This window comes from Dendropsophus ebraccatus, chromosome 5 (assembly GCF_027789765.1).
Source record: "Dendropsophus ebraccatus isolate aDenEbr1 chromosome 5, aDenEbr1.pat, whole genome shotgun sequence".
Taxonomy (NCBI): domain Eukaryota; kingdom Metazoa; phylum Chordata; class Amphibia; order Anura; family Hylidae; genus Dendropsophus; species Dendropsophus ebraccatus.
Genome location: NC_091458.1, coordinates 57538636 through 57554583, shown reverse-complemented (window position 1 = coordinate 57554583; position 15948 = coordinate 57538636). Strand labels below are relative to the sequence as shown.

Here is a 15948-nt window from a genome sequence, read left to right as displayed (position 1 = left end):
TAGGTCAGACTGGTCGTTCATGATCAATGACACCGGGCAAAAGACAAACAATCTTTCTGGGACCTTATTGGTTCAAATTTTTACGTACAGCCAAATCATTAGCCAAAACATTTGTTCATTGTTTAATTTCATGGTGAGCATGGAGCATGGAAAAGCATGGTGGAGGGATAGAGTAAAAACCCATGTTTATTAAATGTTTTCAGACCCCCCATTAAACAATCCGAAAAAGTTGCATTCATTGATCATGGTGGGGTCATAATGGAGCCAAGCTAAATTAGCCAAACAGCCAACACTGAGGCACTGTTCACATTTAGTGTTTTTCCTATACACATGTATGGACATCAACAACTGTATAGGCTATAGGGACTAGATATAACTGTTGTAATTGCTCTATTCGCTGTGTAATACTGCGTTCTATATCATTTATTGAGTTATTTATCACTCATGTATCATTTACAGGCATTCTGTCTCAGAGGATGTTTGTCATGCTGCCATGCGGAGGACTTGGGGTGAGTACACATCAGAGAATGTTTCCATTGTGCCCTGTAACATATAATTAGTGTACTGTGGCATATATATCCCAGGGGCATTACATAGATATTAAACTACTTTGTGACAGGTGGTGTTTAGTCACACTGGATATTAAAAGAGCAAAAGTATATTAAGGGGGTTTACGTATTGCAAGAATTATGATCATTGTGTGTCTAACCCCATTCATACCAAAAACAATTGAGGCCCACTGCATTTGTCCTTTTTATCAGTGCTCCCAGTCGAACCCTGTACAAGTACTGCAGCGCAGTACATTTAAAGAAGCACTCCCCCCAATTTCTTTTATTGGCTATCCAGCTGCAGGCCCATGATGATTGCTTTCCCGCAGTGTAGTGTTTATCTGGTGCACGGACACCGTTCAGATGCCATTGGAGCTGTTATTACAGATCTCTTGACCCCCTTGATTCTTCATTGCTTTTCAAGACAGGAAATCAGTGTCTTCAATGCATCTCTACGAGAGCTCTCTCATAGAGATGCATAGAAAACTTTGCCTTCTGGCCTCTGAAGATGCAGGACAGTCGGAGAAGAGGTCACATGGGCGCCAGCGGGATTTGAACAGTGTCAAAGCTCCGGACTAACACTGCACGGCAGGAAAGTGATTATCACTGCTGAGTATACAGTACTTGTCAGCCTGCAGCCGGGGAGCCAATATAACAAATCAGGGGGTGTACTACTTTAATTCTTTGCACATCGGGCGTCGGGGAGGGTCACTTTGCATGGGTTTTAGTAAAGTAGCCCTTTATTCTAAGTATTGTGAGAGTTCTGACTATCAGGCCTTCACTAACAAGGAAGTGATGTAATTTCCTAAAAAACTAAATACCATCACTATGTATAATTAGAAAACCCTTTAAAGATATGACTGACTTCACAAGGGTCGACCAGGCATGTGGCCAGGCTGCACGAACAGTCTTTGATTTATTCATGCGGGCCTTTATGTCATAATTGTCAGCAACAAATCTATTTTTTATACAGGGCAATGATTTTATGGCTGCACAAAAAATGTGATCAGCTGTCAAAAAAAAAAAAAAAAAAAAAAAAAAGCATTTTTTAATTCATTGGACCATTACTAGCCATTTACATGAGCTATTGAGGATGGTAATTTGCCTGAAAATCGGCCCATGTAAAGGGGTCTTGAGTCTATGGCTTGTAAAATACTTCATATGTTTTTGGCTCTACTTCTAAGTTTCAAAAACAGATGCCCATGGTTTCAATTGGGCAAGTTAAGACTTACAGTAGTCACCAGCAGGGGCTCTGAGAGTCCCCAGAGCCAATGGTTAGGGAATACTGGTCTAGGGGGAATACTAGTCTACAAGAATATATAGAGCCACTCTTTATGTATATGCATTGGGTAATATTGTGTTTATTATTAGAGATGAGCAAACCGGGTTCGGGTTGAGTCGATCCGAACCCGAATGATCGGCATTTGGTTAGCGGTGGCTGCTGAACTGGAAAACATGGATACAGCCAATAACTATATCCATGTTTTCCACATAGTCTTAGGGCTTTATCCAACTTCAGCAGCCACCGCTAATCAAATGCCGAAAGTTCGGGTTCGGATGGACTTGCTGAAGGGGTTCGCTCATCTCTATTATCTATACAATTATGGTCATTTGCATCTATGTCCATGTTGTTGGTTAAACTGATCAATATAACTATTAATATTGCGCAAGTTCTATATGTGGCACCCCGGACTGTTATCATACATCAAACAAAAGCTCACGAGTTGTAAGCACATGGGCACTTAGCGTGAGTCCATCCTGCTTCATGTCATTCTTGCAGCCTCTATATTTTCCTCAGATGGGGGCACGTACATATCTCACACAGTTTGCGTTGACAGCCGGGCACTTTGATGTTCAGCTCTGTAACGTCACACCTCTTTATGGAGAGAGGGGTGCGCATGGTCCCAACTGTCCCCTTTGATAAGAATGCAGTTAATGGTACTTTAGAAATCATCCACCTTATCCTGCAGGGATATATGGGATCCTTTCATCTAACACATGGAACATGTGAAGCCCTGAAGACACATTCCTTCTTTCTTGACTGTTGTAAAAGTGAAGTTACTTACATCTCCTTCAGGACATTCCTTACATTAAGCGAGGGCACTTTTTGTGGTGGCAAGGACCATAGGACAGTACAGGCATGAAGGGTTCTTCAGGACATTATAGAGATACATATTTATGCCTATGATGGGAGTCCTACCACTGATTCACCCATCTAGAGCATTGTGCCAGGCCATCTAAACCTCAGGGGATGATTGAGTTAAGGCCTCACATATGCGTTTGATTATCCCAGAATCCCCCAGGTTTTTCCGTGTCTCCTTTGTTATTTCCCTGGCGCTGACGCGACTCTGATGAATACAAGATGTTTCACGGGAAATGAAAGAAGAAGAAGAAAAAAAAAAAGATAAAATAAATTCCTTTCCAGTGCGTTTATTCCTAAAATCAAACCATAATTGAGATCAGAGGCATGGGCAGGCACAGACGTTCAGAATCCAGCCTCACCCAAAATCATTAAGTGTTTTATTCATAAGCACTCGAGGACCCGAGTCTGTTCATCCTCCGGTAATGCACCAAGACGCTCTCCAGTTAGGTTACCAGGTGACTCAGAGAAAAGACGATTTTGAAACAGAGAGTAGAACTAGATTTGAAAATGACATGTTTATCATTGCTGCTGTTATGGCTTGTTATAGACATGGTCCAGGTCTTCTAAAAAGAACACATTGCACCTGTTCACACACAGATTTCTTCATGAGCATGCACCATAGTGATCAGTCAAGGCCAGATTGTTTGTTTTTTGGTGGAGACACTCAATGCCCGATTGCAATGTTTCTGACCCCACAGCTCCATATTATCACACTATTTACAGTATTATAGAGCCAGTGAGCTGTAGTATTCTATTTAGCTTACTGCAAGGGATACCACACTTGGTGTCCATTGATCCCATACACATGGAATAAGCATTCATGCGTTCTCAATGTAAGAGGGGGGAAAACCTATGTCTCTGAGAACAAAAGAATTGAGCAGTACCAATAAATCCATTATGCCAATATTTTACTCCCCTGATTTAGGTCCCTTTTACAGGCGACGATTATCATGCGAAAAATCATTATATCGTTCATAATTAAGCGATAATCGACCTGTGTAATTGCTTGCGACGATTCAAAAATCCTTCATGTGTCGATCGATAATTTAGATCTGACCCTAAAATCATTGTTAATCGTTCGCTAATCATTCAGTGTAATTGCACATTGTTCATTCTTTTAGCTGGGTTCAGATGAGGTTAACGATCATAACAAACAACTATCGTTCTATGTAATATGGTTAACAATTTCTTGTTTGCAATCGTTTATTGTTAATTGTTACAAATCGCTACGTGTAATATGACTTTTAGGGTCCTGTCAGACTAAGCGATTTTTAACGATAAACGATCACAAACTATATTGTTTATCATTAGCCTGAAATCATTTACCATATTACACAGAACAATAGTCTTTAGTTACGATCGTTTCTACGATCTTTTACTCTTATCCCAGCAAAATAATGAACGATGTGCAATTACACTGAACGAATAATAAATGAATGCGGAACTATAGCGAATGAATGTGTAATTACAGCGAACGATTATCAAACGATTAATGATTTTAGGGTCAGATCTAAATCGACGATCAACGACATGCAAACAATTTTTCGATCGTTGCCTGCAATTACACAGGACGATTATCGTTTAAATTTAAACAATATAACAGTTTAACGATATAACAATAATCATCCTAATAGGGCACCTATATCTGTTGGCAGAGTCAGGATGCCCTTATTCACATTAGTTGGCTGGTGTGACCAACTTTTCTCTTATGAGTAAGAGAGCCTCACAAAAGTATAGACTTTAGGAGGGTGTCTTATAACAGGTCTGTATACCATAGATGTCTAATTGTGGCTGCTGTTGGTCTACTGCTATATTGAATGTAACCTCTGATCATGATATTGTGCACCTGCTTACACATACCTGAACTTTATTCACACAGGTTGATAGTGATACCATCTGGAACGATCATCATTCCTCAAATGCTGCTCGCTGGGCTGCTGGTAGTGTTATAGACCTTGCATTTAAGGTTGTTAACCGGGAGCTGAAGGTATGTGATGGGGGGTCAGGATAAAGTGTTACGTAGTGTTGTGTGCCTAAAGGGTATGGACACATTTGATTGCATTTTGTTCAAATATCGCAATGTACTTATTTGTAAAACATATTTTTCTAGTTGATTCTAAAGGGGTTAGCCAAACTTAGGGCCCGATCACAACTGTAAACTAGCGCTGATCTGCTAGTTCAGCGCTCATTTATTGAGCCTATTACATGGCTCGACCATCTTGCAGCAATGCTGTAATGGTGTAATAATATAGTATATACGTTACCTTTCCGCGCTCCCGGAGTCTTCCTGTAGCTGCCGATACAACTTCTGAGCCAGTCTCTGAAGTGACAGGCCACTTAGCCAATCACTGACCACGGTGGTTCTGGCCAGTGATTGGCTGAGCGGCCTGTCACTTCAGAGACTGCTGTAAGTGAGCTGAAGCTAGCAGGGAGCACAGCACAGGGAGCAAACTGCTTTTCTATTCTTAGAGAAATCCTTCAGACTGGCGACTTGTTCTCCAGTCCTTATCTCTCCTTTCCTGAACCATCTTCTAAGCTCATTCATGACTTATAAAATGATCTGGTCAGAAATCAATAATAAAGGTGTCCATGAGCTTTAGCATTGTTACAGTGCATATGCATGCCTGTGTGTGTTTTATCTCAATTTTAAGCCTTTCCAAGCATATATTTCAATGTCTGCTTTATAAGGGCAAGCAAAAGTTATTCAGCCCTAGAGCTAAAATAATAAATGGAATCCTGCAGTCAACTCATCAGACTTTCTTTTCTTGGTTACAGAATGGATTCGCCTTGGTGAGGCCCCCAGGACATCATGCGGATCCTTCCACCGCCATGTATGAACATGCTTTATTTAAACTTCTGGTAACACTGCTGAGAGACACTATGAAAGTATTCATGGCTATGTCTGAGGGCATTATAGCTTTATTCGGAGGATGTTTCTCTTAGGTCCTCTTCATAAGTGAATGTCTGTGTTTCTTCATAAGCTGAATATGTGTCCTGACACTAGGCTTATTGTCTCTTTAGGGGGTTCTGTTTCTTCAATTCTGTAGCCATTGCAGCTAAGCAACTACAACAGAGACTAAACGTAAGGAAGATTCTTATTGTGGACTGGGTGAGTACTGGAGTATTACAATATACTGTACACCTTTCTGTTTCCATGATTCCTATCAATAAAATAGATAAGCTGCTCTACTGCTACTTTCATGGCTTCTGATGCTGTTATATACCAGCCAGAGCTAAACGGTTCTATAACTAGGGAGCTGCTTTGCCATGTCTCTAATATACAAAGTCATCAAGCTTTACTTCCCTCCAACGTGGTAGAAAAATGCTGGGAGGAAATAGATCCCATTGTTGTCAATGGGGTGGTTATTGGCATCTCGCATGTCAGTTGTAACCCAAACGTGTCCACAGATAGTGTCTTGCAGAGCTTTCCTATCTGGCATTTAGGTTTAATTGCAAAATACTGAAAAGGCCAGATGGCAACTAAAGTAATTTTGAACTGAGCTTGAATTGATTCTCTGAACATATCTGAACCCTGCCTATATACCCATGCCCAGTTCAAAAATGTCATGCATTTCACATGGAGACATGACATAACATTAGTAGACAACATGTTGCCCCCTTTGCCCCACACAAGGACACTGGTATTACATATGGTACATGGTGTGTGTTGCAGATACTGTTACAGATTTAGCATTTGAGCACTGCAGCTTTAAGTTAAAGTGGTTCTCTGCATCATTAGGATAGACCATCAATGTTAGATAGGTTGATGTGATAATGTGACAGATGAAAGCTGGTGGGTTTTGAGTACTGGAATTGCACTGATCTAATATTGATGGCCTATCCTATGACTAGCATTAAACAAAAACAGAACACTACTTTAGACCTGTTGTCCATGCCTCAAAATATATTTCCATGTAAAAAGCTATTGGAAAATAATATAAAGAAATGTATAAGTGCTATGTCTCAGCTGACAGGCCGCTCAGCCAATCACTGGCCACGGCGGTCCCGGCCTGTGATTGGCTGAGCAGCCTGTCAGCTCAGACAGGCCGCTTTAAAGTTGGAGCGCGCGGGACCCAGGGAGAAGCAGACCGCAAAAGGAGCCCTGCAGCATGGACAGGTAATGTATTCTTCTTTGTATTTCGTCAGCCGCCGGCCGTGCGCCGCTATTACACGTAGCGATCCGCTGTCAGCACCCGACAATTATAGGTCCAAACCTATATCAATGATCAGCCGATGACAACGATCATCGGCTGATAGTTGTGTTTATTACACGCAACGATAATCGGCCGGATAGGCCCGATTCGGCCGATTATTGTTCTGTGTAATAGTACACCACGGGAATATTCCATCATTTAGCAGGGAAAGGCAACATCTCTTGATAATGATGGCTGCTAATAATGATCATTATTTGCCTCCGTCATTATCAATAGATTGCTGCCTTTCCCCGCTAAATGACATTTCCGTAGTGGGAACATAGCCTAACCCTTAGGATTTAAATTAATATTTTCACACAAAGTTTTTTTTCCTATGGGAATAGGAATTACGGTGGCGCTGTGTTACTCATGGCCTGTCACTTAGGGGGTGATTTGTGGTTGCCTACAGTTGTGGGAATATTATATTATCCTCTTAGGCCGCAGTCAGTAGTAGATAGGGCTCGGTGTGTCATGACCCAAACTTGTTTTCTTAGTCTGGTGTTGTGGCTTTTTCGAAGGCTGTGGGTAGTTGCCAGTGGAAGCTTGTGTTATTTCTTTTTAGATGTAGGGTCCAGTGGTTGGTTTGGTCTTAAGTGGTGGGTATGTATATGTGTGAATAGGCTAGTGCTTATCCTTTGATGTTATGCTATATGATTTTATAGCGGTTTGTTCTTGGTTTGTTGATATAAATGATAAACAAACATTATGATTATGTAAAGATTAAAATTGACCTTACTATTTGTGCACGTTAAGCTTTGTTATATGTATGTGGACATGTGTGACGTGTACACTGGGAGCTTTCCAGGGGCACATGTCAAATGTGTGGAATAAGAGATGTGAACTGAGCCATTTACAGATGACAATTAGGAGTAAAACCTTTAGTGTGATTAGTCTGATGTATCACAACCCAGCTGCCACATCACTGAAGGGTGGGATTTAGCCAATCAGTGACTGCAGCAATTTCCCGCCCCAGTCACTGGCTGACTGGGGCATTTTTCATCCAGGTCGTGACATAGGAGCAGGGGGTATGTGCAGAATCAATGCAGGGTCAAGGAGCAGGACGTGCGTTGCTCGGGAACCGAGGCAGCTAAATATTGCTTCTTTATTGTGTTCCCCGACCCCTGGACCTTTTAAGAAAAAAAAAAAACAAAGCCTGAAAAATCAGCAGTGTCATTGGCCAGTGGTGCGAAAAATTCTGCAACAGAAAATATGTAACTAAATTCACACCAAAGTCTTCAAGATTTAGAGGGACATTTATTAAGTCCGACATTTTTTACGCTGGACTTATAAATGTCCCCGCATCTCCGGCGCTACGGAGATTATGTAGAGGCGGACTGCCTCTACATAAATCCCGTCGTATCTTGTAGTGTTAAAAATGATAAATCGCTGAGTCCGCGCCCCCCGTTCTGCCCCCTCCACACCCCCTCCCCACCCCCCTGGCGTACTCGGAGGGAAAGGGGCGATTTGCGAATATTTTATTCGCAAATGCCCGTTTTGCGAATAAAATATTCACAAATCGCCCCTTTCCGCAAAAAAGTACGCAGTTTTGCCTTGATACATGTCCCCCTTAGTGTTAATTTTCAATTTTGGATTTTGAGAAAACATGTTTTCACAGCATGTGACCATAGCTTAATATCTCATATAAATTTGACTATGTTTTATTCTCTATGATTTATAAATACAAAGGTCATCGACTTTACAACAAAAAATTTACAACATGAAAAGTGTCCTGTGGTCTAAATGAATAATCTGGGGATACAAGTTCTAGGATTTTCTTGGGTAATTTAATAATTTCACTTTCATGACTCTTATTATTCCCACAGTCTATAGACAATACATTTATTTGAAAGACATTAGACCTTCTGGTTTATTTTGGTTCATTTTTGGCATCACTCCCCTTGACTTATTGAAAAGATGTATTAGCCTGATTCATGTCTAGTATATTTTGATTCCTATTTGGCACAGCTGTCCATGGTTTGAGGATCTGCCATAGTATTTTAATTACTGTAATGGTTTCTGAGTGACGCAATGTTCATTTTCTCTTGTTTACTAGGACGTACATCATGGCAACGGAACTCAACGAGTATTTTACAGAGACCCCAATGTTTTGTACATCTCCCTCCATCGACATGATGACGGCAACTTCTTTCCTGGGAGTGGAGCAGCCGACGAGGTGATGAGAGTCTCAGTATTGACACTTGTCAGTGGTTCCAGTTCCATAGCATTGCCCCACTTCCTGCGGCTTAACCACTTGTCACAAGGCAGACAGAGGCTTTGGCTTATATCGTCTTTATAGCCCTTCATTGTATGAAAAGCATTGCAGTTTCTTACTATAATCGTAGACAGATGACATAGTTAGAACTCTAGGATTGACATGGCTGATCACGTGCTGCCTCTACTACACAAGGGACTCTTGGGGATGAAGGGCTGAGAGGATTTTGCATTGTAAACAGTTTATCATCATCACTTTGATATTTTGAGGAACAAAGGATTTTGCAAGAAACGGGGAGGGAAGATGCAGAACAGATGGGAAATATACGTTCCTGCCCAAAATAACTCCTTTGAAAACAATGTTATAAAAGTGATAGGCAGAATGCTTGCTTTTCATCATTTAAAGGTTTGCAAGAAAAAAAAAAAACTTTTATCTCCTGAACTGTTAACCTTTTAGCTGCACAAGGCATCTTCACATTGCCAGTCAGAATCATTTTATCTTGAGAAACTCCTGTCCACTCCGCTGTTATTTTTGGGTGGTTGTCTTATCAACCTAAATGTTATTTTGACATCTTCCTGACTAAGCAGATGATGAAGGGCGTTTTGTTCAAAATAATTAAACTTTTTCACTTTCACACATACTCCATTATCTGTCAGGTTGGATATTAGATATTGTTAGATGTTGGGAAAACACGCTAACAGGATATAATTTTTAAGTTATTTTTCACAACATAAATAAAAAAAAAAACACTAAAAACGAGAACACTGTTAAAATGATTGATTTTACTGTCTCTCCTGCTTTGCTTTATTTTTATCCAGTCATTTATATGAGTGATAATCATCTTTTATAAGAAGGTGTAGTGGTTAGGGTTCAACATGATGAGGGTGGGTTTATGTCAAAGCTCATGTGGTTTTAGAGAACAGGGTGAGCTTTGGTCTCCATAGCATTAGATTTTAGAAGAAAACATAGATTAGCTAGTTCTCACCTTCAATAGAATCACAGCTTGCACGGATGCTGAGGAGCCACAGCCAAAATCCAACATAAGAAGAAGAAAATCCAGCACTTATGGGATCCAGTAAAACTTCAATTCATTCCTCCATGTATACATATTAAAGAACCTGTTATTAGAAAAAACTTTTTACATGTCACTGAGACCCCCAATGCAAGTCTATGGAGCCATCCAGGTCAGACAGCCACAGAGCAGGGAGAGGTGCGCACCACAGCACAGTCCTCTCCTCCCTCAGACTTCGACCAATCAAAACTTTTGATGTCTCTGTGAAATGCCAAGAGTTTTTTCTAATGACAGGTACTCTACGCAAAGAAGCGCATCGGATCCCAAACTGTTTGTTTATATGTGGATTTTAAACCTAAAGAAATAAAGTTTTACTGGAATCCATTAGTGCTGTTTTTTCTTTTCAGATATGCAATAGATTGGTGATGGACCCTGCTAAAAACTGCTGATCAGCAATATTTTATCAGAACATGTGTAGGCCCCACAGTACATATACAAAATATTTTACCCATAGCTTTGAACCCCCAGATTTACCTCAAACCTTCATGCAAGACCACAGAGGAGCATTCTGTTCCCCTTCCTTGGTTGAATGTGATAGTTGTGTAGTTGTACTATGTAAATATGTATGTTGTTTTGAATTTATGTGTGATTTTCATTACAGGTTGGTGCCAACAGTGGAGAAGGCTTCAATGTAAATGTGGCCTGGGCAGGAGGTTTGGAGCCACCTATGGGTGATGCAGAGTATCTTGCAGCCTTCAGGTGAGTTTCCTTATGTATCCCTTTACCCTTCCCCTGTCCTTGCTTTTCCCTCTTTTTCTAGGTTTCCTACCTCGTCTACTCTGCTCCCACTTTTCACTCCTTTTCGTTTCTGTCTTTTCTGACCTTGTAGTGCATTTTAGTGCTGGTGGAATGTGCCGGATGAGGAGAGCTGGGGACTGAAGCCCTCTGGGTGTCCACAGTACAGGTATTATTTGGGCGATACCAGTGCAGCCCTCTCCCAGTTAGATATCTGTATCCTTACCTATACACGTAACATGGAGGAACTACATGCGTTGCTGTGGAATGACTTACGCACTCTGCACTTATAATCTTATAATATACACATATCTATTCTCCCAAATAGCTGAAGTGGAATGAACCAAGTATACCAGGCCATATTCAGTTGTGTTGTCTGCATGGGCATACTAATAAAGTTTTACACTGCTTGGAGTGCTCTGAAATTAACTTGTGCTCAGAGAGTGGCATGCAGCCCATTGCCAAGCAATATGGAGTGACACCAGTCCTCACTACCAGCACCGGTCCACCCTGTTGTCTCTCTCTGCTTTCTAATGTGCTAAGGCCTCTATGGTTTTATTCTCAGTTCACTCTTTCCTTTTCTTGTGTGATATGTTGTGAAGGTGGCATAGTACCCTGTGAATGTGCCCCCTTTAACAGTAAAGAGGTTTCTAGGTATATTTTCCCCAGATGCTGATATCAATCAGGCAGACATGAAGCAGCACACCGGCAGTCCAGTTGACAAAACAGCCATCTGACGTCTATCTGTGTATTGTGCACAGGACCTGTTCTGGTTAATGGGACCAGTCTACAATAGTGACCAGGTTTCACATATTGACTTGGCAACCTGATTGCCCAGTGTGGAGTTATGTCCTTCAATGCCCAATATCAGATCAGAGGGAGAATATGCCTGGACAACCCCTTTAAATAGGAATTTCCAAGCATTGATGGTGTCCTACAGCTTTTTTTTAAGTTTATTGTTTAATAGCTTTTTTTTCTGAGCCATATGCTTTTACCACTTTCATATGACATCACTTTGGTCAGTATTTAGTATCAGTGACCCAGAATGGAACCTTCAAAGAAACAGTAGAATGGAAAGATTGGCTCCTCCTCTATGTTTTAGACCCATAATACTGATTAAGGGCCCTATTCCACGGGCCGAGCCGGGCCCGATCAACGATGTAAATGAGCGCCGATCTGCCCTAGATCATTGAACGAGGATTGCAGGGACATCGTTACCGATGTCCCTGCAGCCCTTGCAGCATACATTACCTGTCAGGTCTTCTCCTCCGCTCTGTCTTCCTCCCCGACTCCTGCACGCTCTAGCTTCAGCTGACAGGCCACTCAGCCATTTACAGGCTGCGGCGGTCCTGGCCTGTGATTGTCTGAGCGCTCCGTCAGCTGACAGGCCATTCTGGAGCTAGAGCGCACGGGACCCGGGGAGGAAGACAGAGCGGAGGAGAAGACCTGCAGGTAATGTATGCTGCTTCTCAAATCGTCGGTAGCCCGCCGCGCACCGCTATTCCACCGTAGCGATGCGCGGTGGGGGAACGATGATTTTAGGTCCGGCCTAAACGATGACACGATCATCGGCTGATCGTTCTCTCTATTTCACCGAGCGATAATCGGCCGAATGGGGCCGATTCGGCTGATTATCGTTCCTGTGGAATAGGGCCCTAAGGATGGGTTCACACACAGTATTTTTGCTCAGTATTTTGGTCCTCATATTGCAACCAAAACCAGGAGTGAATTGAAAACACAGAAAGGCTCTGTTCACACACCATTGAAATTTAGTGGATGGCCGTAATTTCATGACAAATGATGGCTTTTATTTCATAACAGCGGCCGATGTTTTAAAATAACACTAATTATTTGCCATTAAATGACAGCCATCCAGTGTGTGAACATAGCCTTTCTGTGTTTTTAATCCACTCCTAGTTTTGGTTGCAATATGAGGACCAAAATACTGAGCAAAAATACTGTGTGTGAACATAGCCTAAAACCTGAAGGATAAAAAAAATATATATATTTGTGTGGATTGTCCATATGCCTCTATTTTGGCTGCACAAAGGTTTTGGAATTTTTTTCTTCTACTCTCTTATTTTTCCTAGCAATCAGTTCTGTTATATTTAGCCCCCGATATATAAAGTAAGGCTATGTTCACACTACGTAAAATAACAGCCGTTGTCCGCGCCGCAAAACTACGGCCGTTGTTTTGCGGTTCCCTATAATGACTGCAATGCAATGTAACTACTGCCGTTGTATTCACACTACGTATCAGATAACGGCCGTTTTTTATACGGCCCCGTGAAAAATGAACATGTCAATTATTTCCGGCCAGTAATACTGCAACAACGGCCGTGGATTTCAATGCGGCCGCGAACGTAAAACGTATATCTGCCGAATTAAACTTGATTTTGATGTAAAAAATTTTCTGAGTGGTTTCTCGGGCTGGGTGCAGTGTTCAAAGTAAATGACCTGCTTCATCCCGTTTATAATCATGCTAGGAATCAAAATTAAACAACGGCCATAGTTTCACGATTAGCCCGTACGATAGTAATTCTACGGCCGTTGTTTTGGCCTCAAAATAACGGCCGTTGAAAATAACGACCGTTATTTTACGCATTGTGAACATAGCCTAAAACTAATGACACCAGTCGGTGGGGAAAAGTGGGGCTAAAAGACAGAACAACCAAAGCAGAGGAGCAGTAGCAGCAGGGAGGTATGACTTCTACTAAGATGCCACCAATCTTCTTTAAGTAAAGCATTTTTGGGGTGATGACATCATGTACAAAGTTAATAGAGCTGGAAGAGAGGACAAAGTGAAGTGAACAGAATGGAAGTGGTTTGGAGGTTATAGGAAATGGTAGAAGCCTCCACTGTCTGCTGGTATGTCTGTGTTACACTGCTGAAAACACAGCTGCAAACAGTGCTGAACTAAACCATGCTACATTGCTATGAGTCTGAATATTGCTAACCTCTAATAGTGGAGGGAACAGAATATGAGAATCCAGCCCTGGTTGCAGAAGGGATTATTTATGCCATAAGATACATCATTCTCTATGGCAAAAAGTGACTATCCCTTTGGATGCACATATACTTTTTTGTGCAAGACTCAAAAGCATGGTAGACGACTTACCCAGTATACACCCAACAAATGGACTCAATGCCGTTACAGTATGACTATGTTCTGCCTTTTCAAGTCAAAGGGCCAGTCAGCAAAGCGTAAGGGGGGGGGGGGTGTATAGAATTTAGTTACATCTGTTCTGCAGGGTTTTGCTTAGTCATTTTGGACTTTTTATACATTAAATTGGTTGACATAATCTCCATTGCAGTTGAATAGTCAAGATTTAATGCAGCGGTATTTAAAGTGATTCTGGAAGCTACTATATGTATATGTTTCACCCTTTCATACTCTTGTGTATGTGTTTGGCTTGTATTCGCTCCCGTTTACCGCTGTGCAACCAGTGACGGCATAAAACTTTTTACACAATAGTAACACAAAGTAATGGTAAGGCAAGCACAACTTGAATGAGATAATCCCATTGGCTGCCAATGGGATACAGTCTAGAACTGAATGGGTTAAAACAGAATTTTTGCTGTGACTTCAGCAGTGCCTTAATTCTCATCCATGTTACGAGTTTGTTTCTTCCTGCCCACCAGCCCCCTTCCCTCTTTTCTACATCTGGATCAGTTTTACTTGAAAGGCAATCTATAAATAGGTTTTCTGCACAAAGAAGGCATGATTACGCTCACGGCCTCACTCACAAGCCTTATTTCCTCATTGCCAGTTTTTATGGAGTGTTGCTTCTTGTGAGATTGTCAGCTCTCTGGGATAGCTAATTAGGCAACGGGAAGGTCCACCTGAGTATTATTGTGGTATAGCATTAGCCAATCATGGAATCGGATTCTTAATTGTTGTTCACCGAACTGATATGTGGTCTTCAGATCATGAGCACCTGTGCCCAACAAACAGTGGAGGTCACCATTTTGTAAACCTAACCACTAGGTGTGAACATCCAGGAAACAAAGACACCAATCAAGTTTCCTATTGTCTTAAAGAAATTAAAGATGGATTCTGACTCATGTCTTTGGGAAACTATTTCACTTTTAGTCATCACAAGCCCGTTTTTCTCCAGACCAGTTTTTGGTGGTATGCAATATCCTGAGATTAATAGTCGAACCAAGTGATATTTACCATGTCAACGATCCATTTATTTTCCCTACACTTTTTGTTTTTTTCTTTTACTGGAAGTCCCTGTTCTTTTAGGAAAACCCTTTAAGGGCCTCAAAACAATTTTTTTCATGTGTATCTTAAAAGTTTGAAGAATGTGTTGAGGCACACAGTGGGTTAGAAATATGCACCAAGCTTCAACCCAAAAGCAAGCAAAGACTTTTCAAATTCATAATATTCAGTACTAACATGTAAAATACACTATGATGGCAGAAGATAACAGGAAACAATATTACTATATATATAATACTAATATTCATAGTTTTTCTAGTCAGTCCTTGCATTTTGTTGGCTCCATGTAAATTTGGATAGTACTGGTGTAGGGCCATCAGTGGAAATCAGTTCTTAAAGGGGTTATCCAGCGCTACAAAAACATGGCCACTTTCCCCCTACTGTTGTCTCCAGGTTGGGAGGGGTTATGAAACTCTGTTCCATTGAAGTAAATGGAGCTTAACCATTTAAGGACAGGGCCAATTTTCGTTTTTGCGTTTTCGGTTTTTCCTCCTTGTGTTTAAAAGGCCATAGCACTTGCATTTTTCCACCTAGAAACCCACATGAGCCCTTATTTTTTGTGTCACTAATTGTACTTTGCAATGACAGGCTGAATTTTTGCATAAAGTACACTGCGAAACCAGAAAAAAAATAAATGGGTGGTGAAATTGAAAAAAAAAACCGCATTTCTTTTATTTGGGGGGATGGTGTATTTACGCCTTTCGCCCTGGGGTAAAAATGACTTATTGTGCATGTTTCTCAAGTCGTTACGATTAAAACGATATGTAACATGTATAACTTTTATTGTATCTGATGGCCTGTAAAAAATTCAAACCATTGT

At 41.2% G+C, this 15948-nt stretch overlaps 1 protein-coding gene across 5 annotated transcripts in view; it reads left to right on the top strand.

Annotated features, from left to right (window-relative positions):
• Positions 1-15948, top strand: part of HDAC7 (histone deacetylase 7) — a 259547-nt gene that overhangs the window by 234645 nt on the left and 8954 nt on the right. For all 5 annotated transcript variants that reach the window (XM_069970267.1, XM_069970265.1, XM_069970264.1 and 2 more), the window contains 6 exons: positions 460-509; positions 4571-4678; positions 5467-5522; positions 5713-5800; positions 8938-9057; positions 10770-10867. In XM_069970267.1, the coding sequence (XP_069826368.1) occupies positions 460-509; positions 4571-4678; positions 5467-5522; positions 5713-5800; positions 8938-9057; positions 10770-10867 (520 nt within the window). The remainder of the gene's footprint in view (positions 1-459; positions 510-4570; positions 4679-5466; positions 5523-5712; positions 5801-8937; positions 9058-10769; positions 10868-15948) is intronic.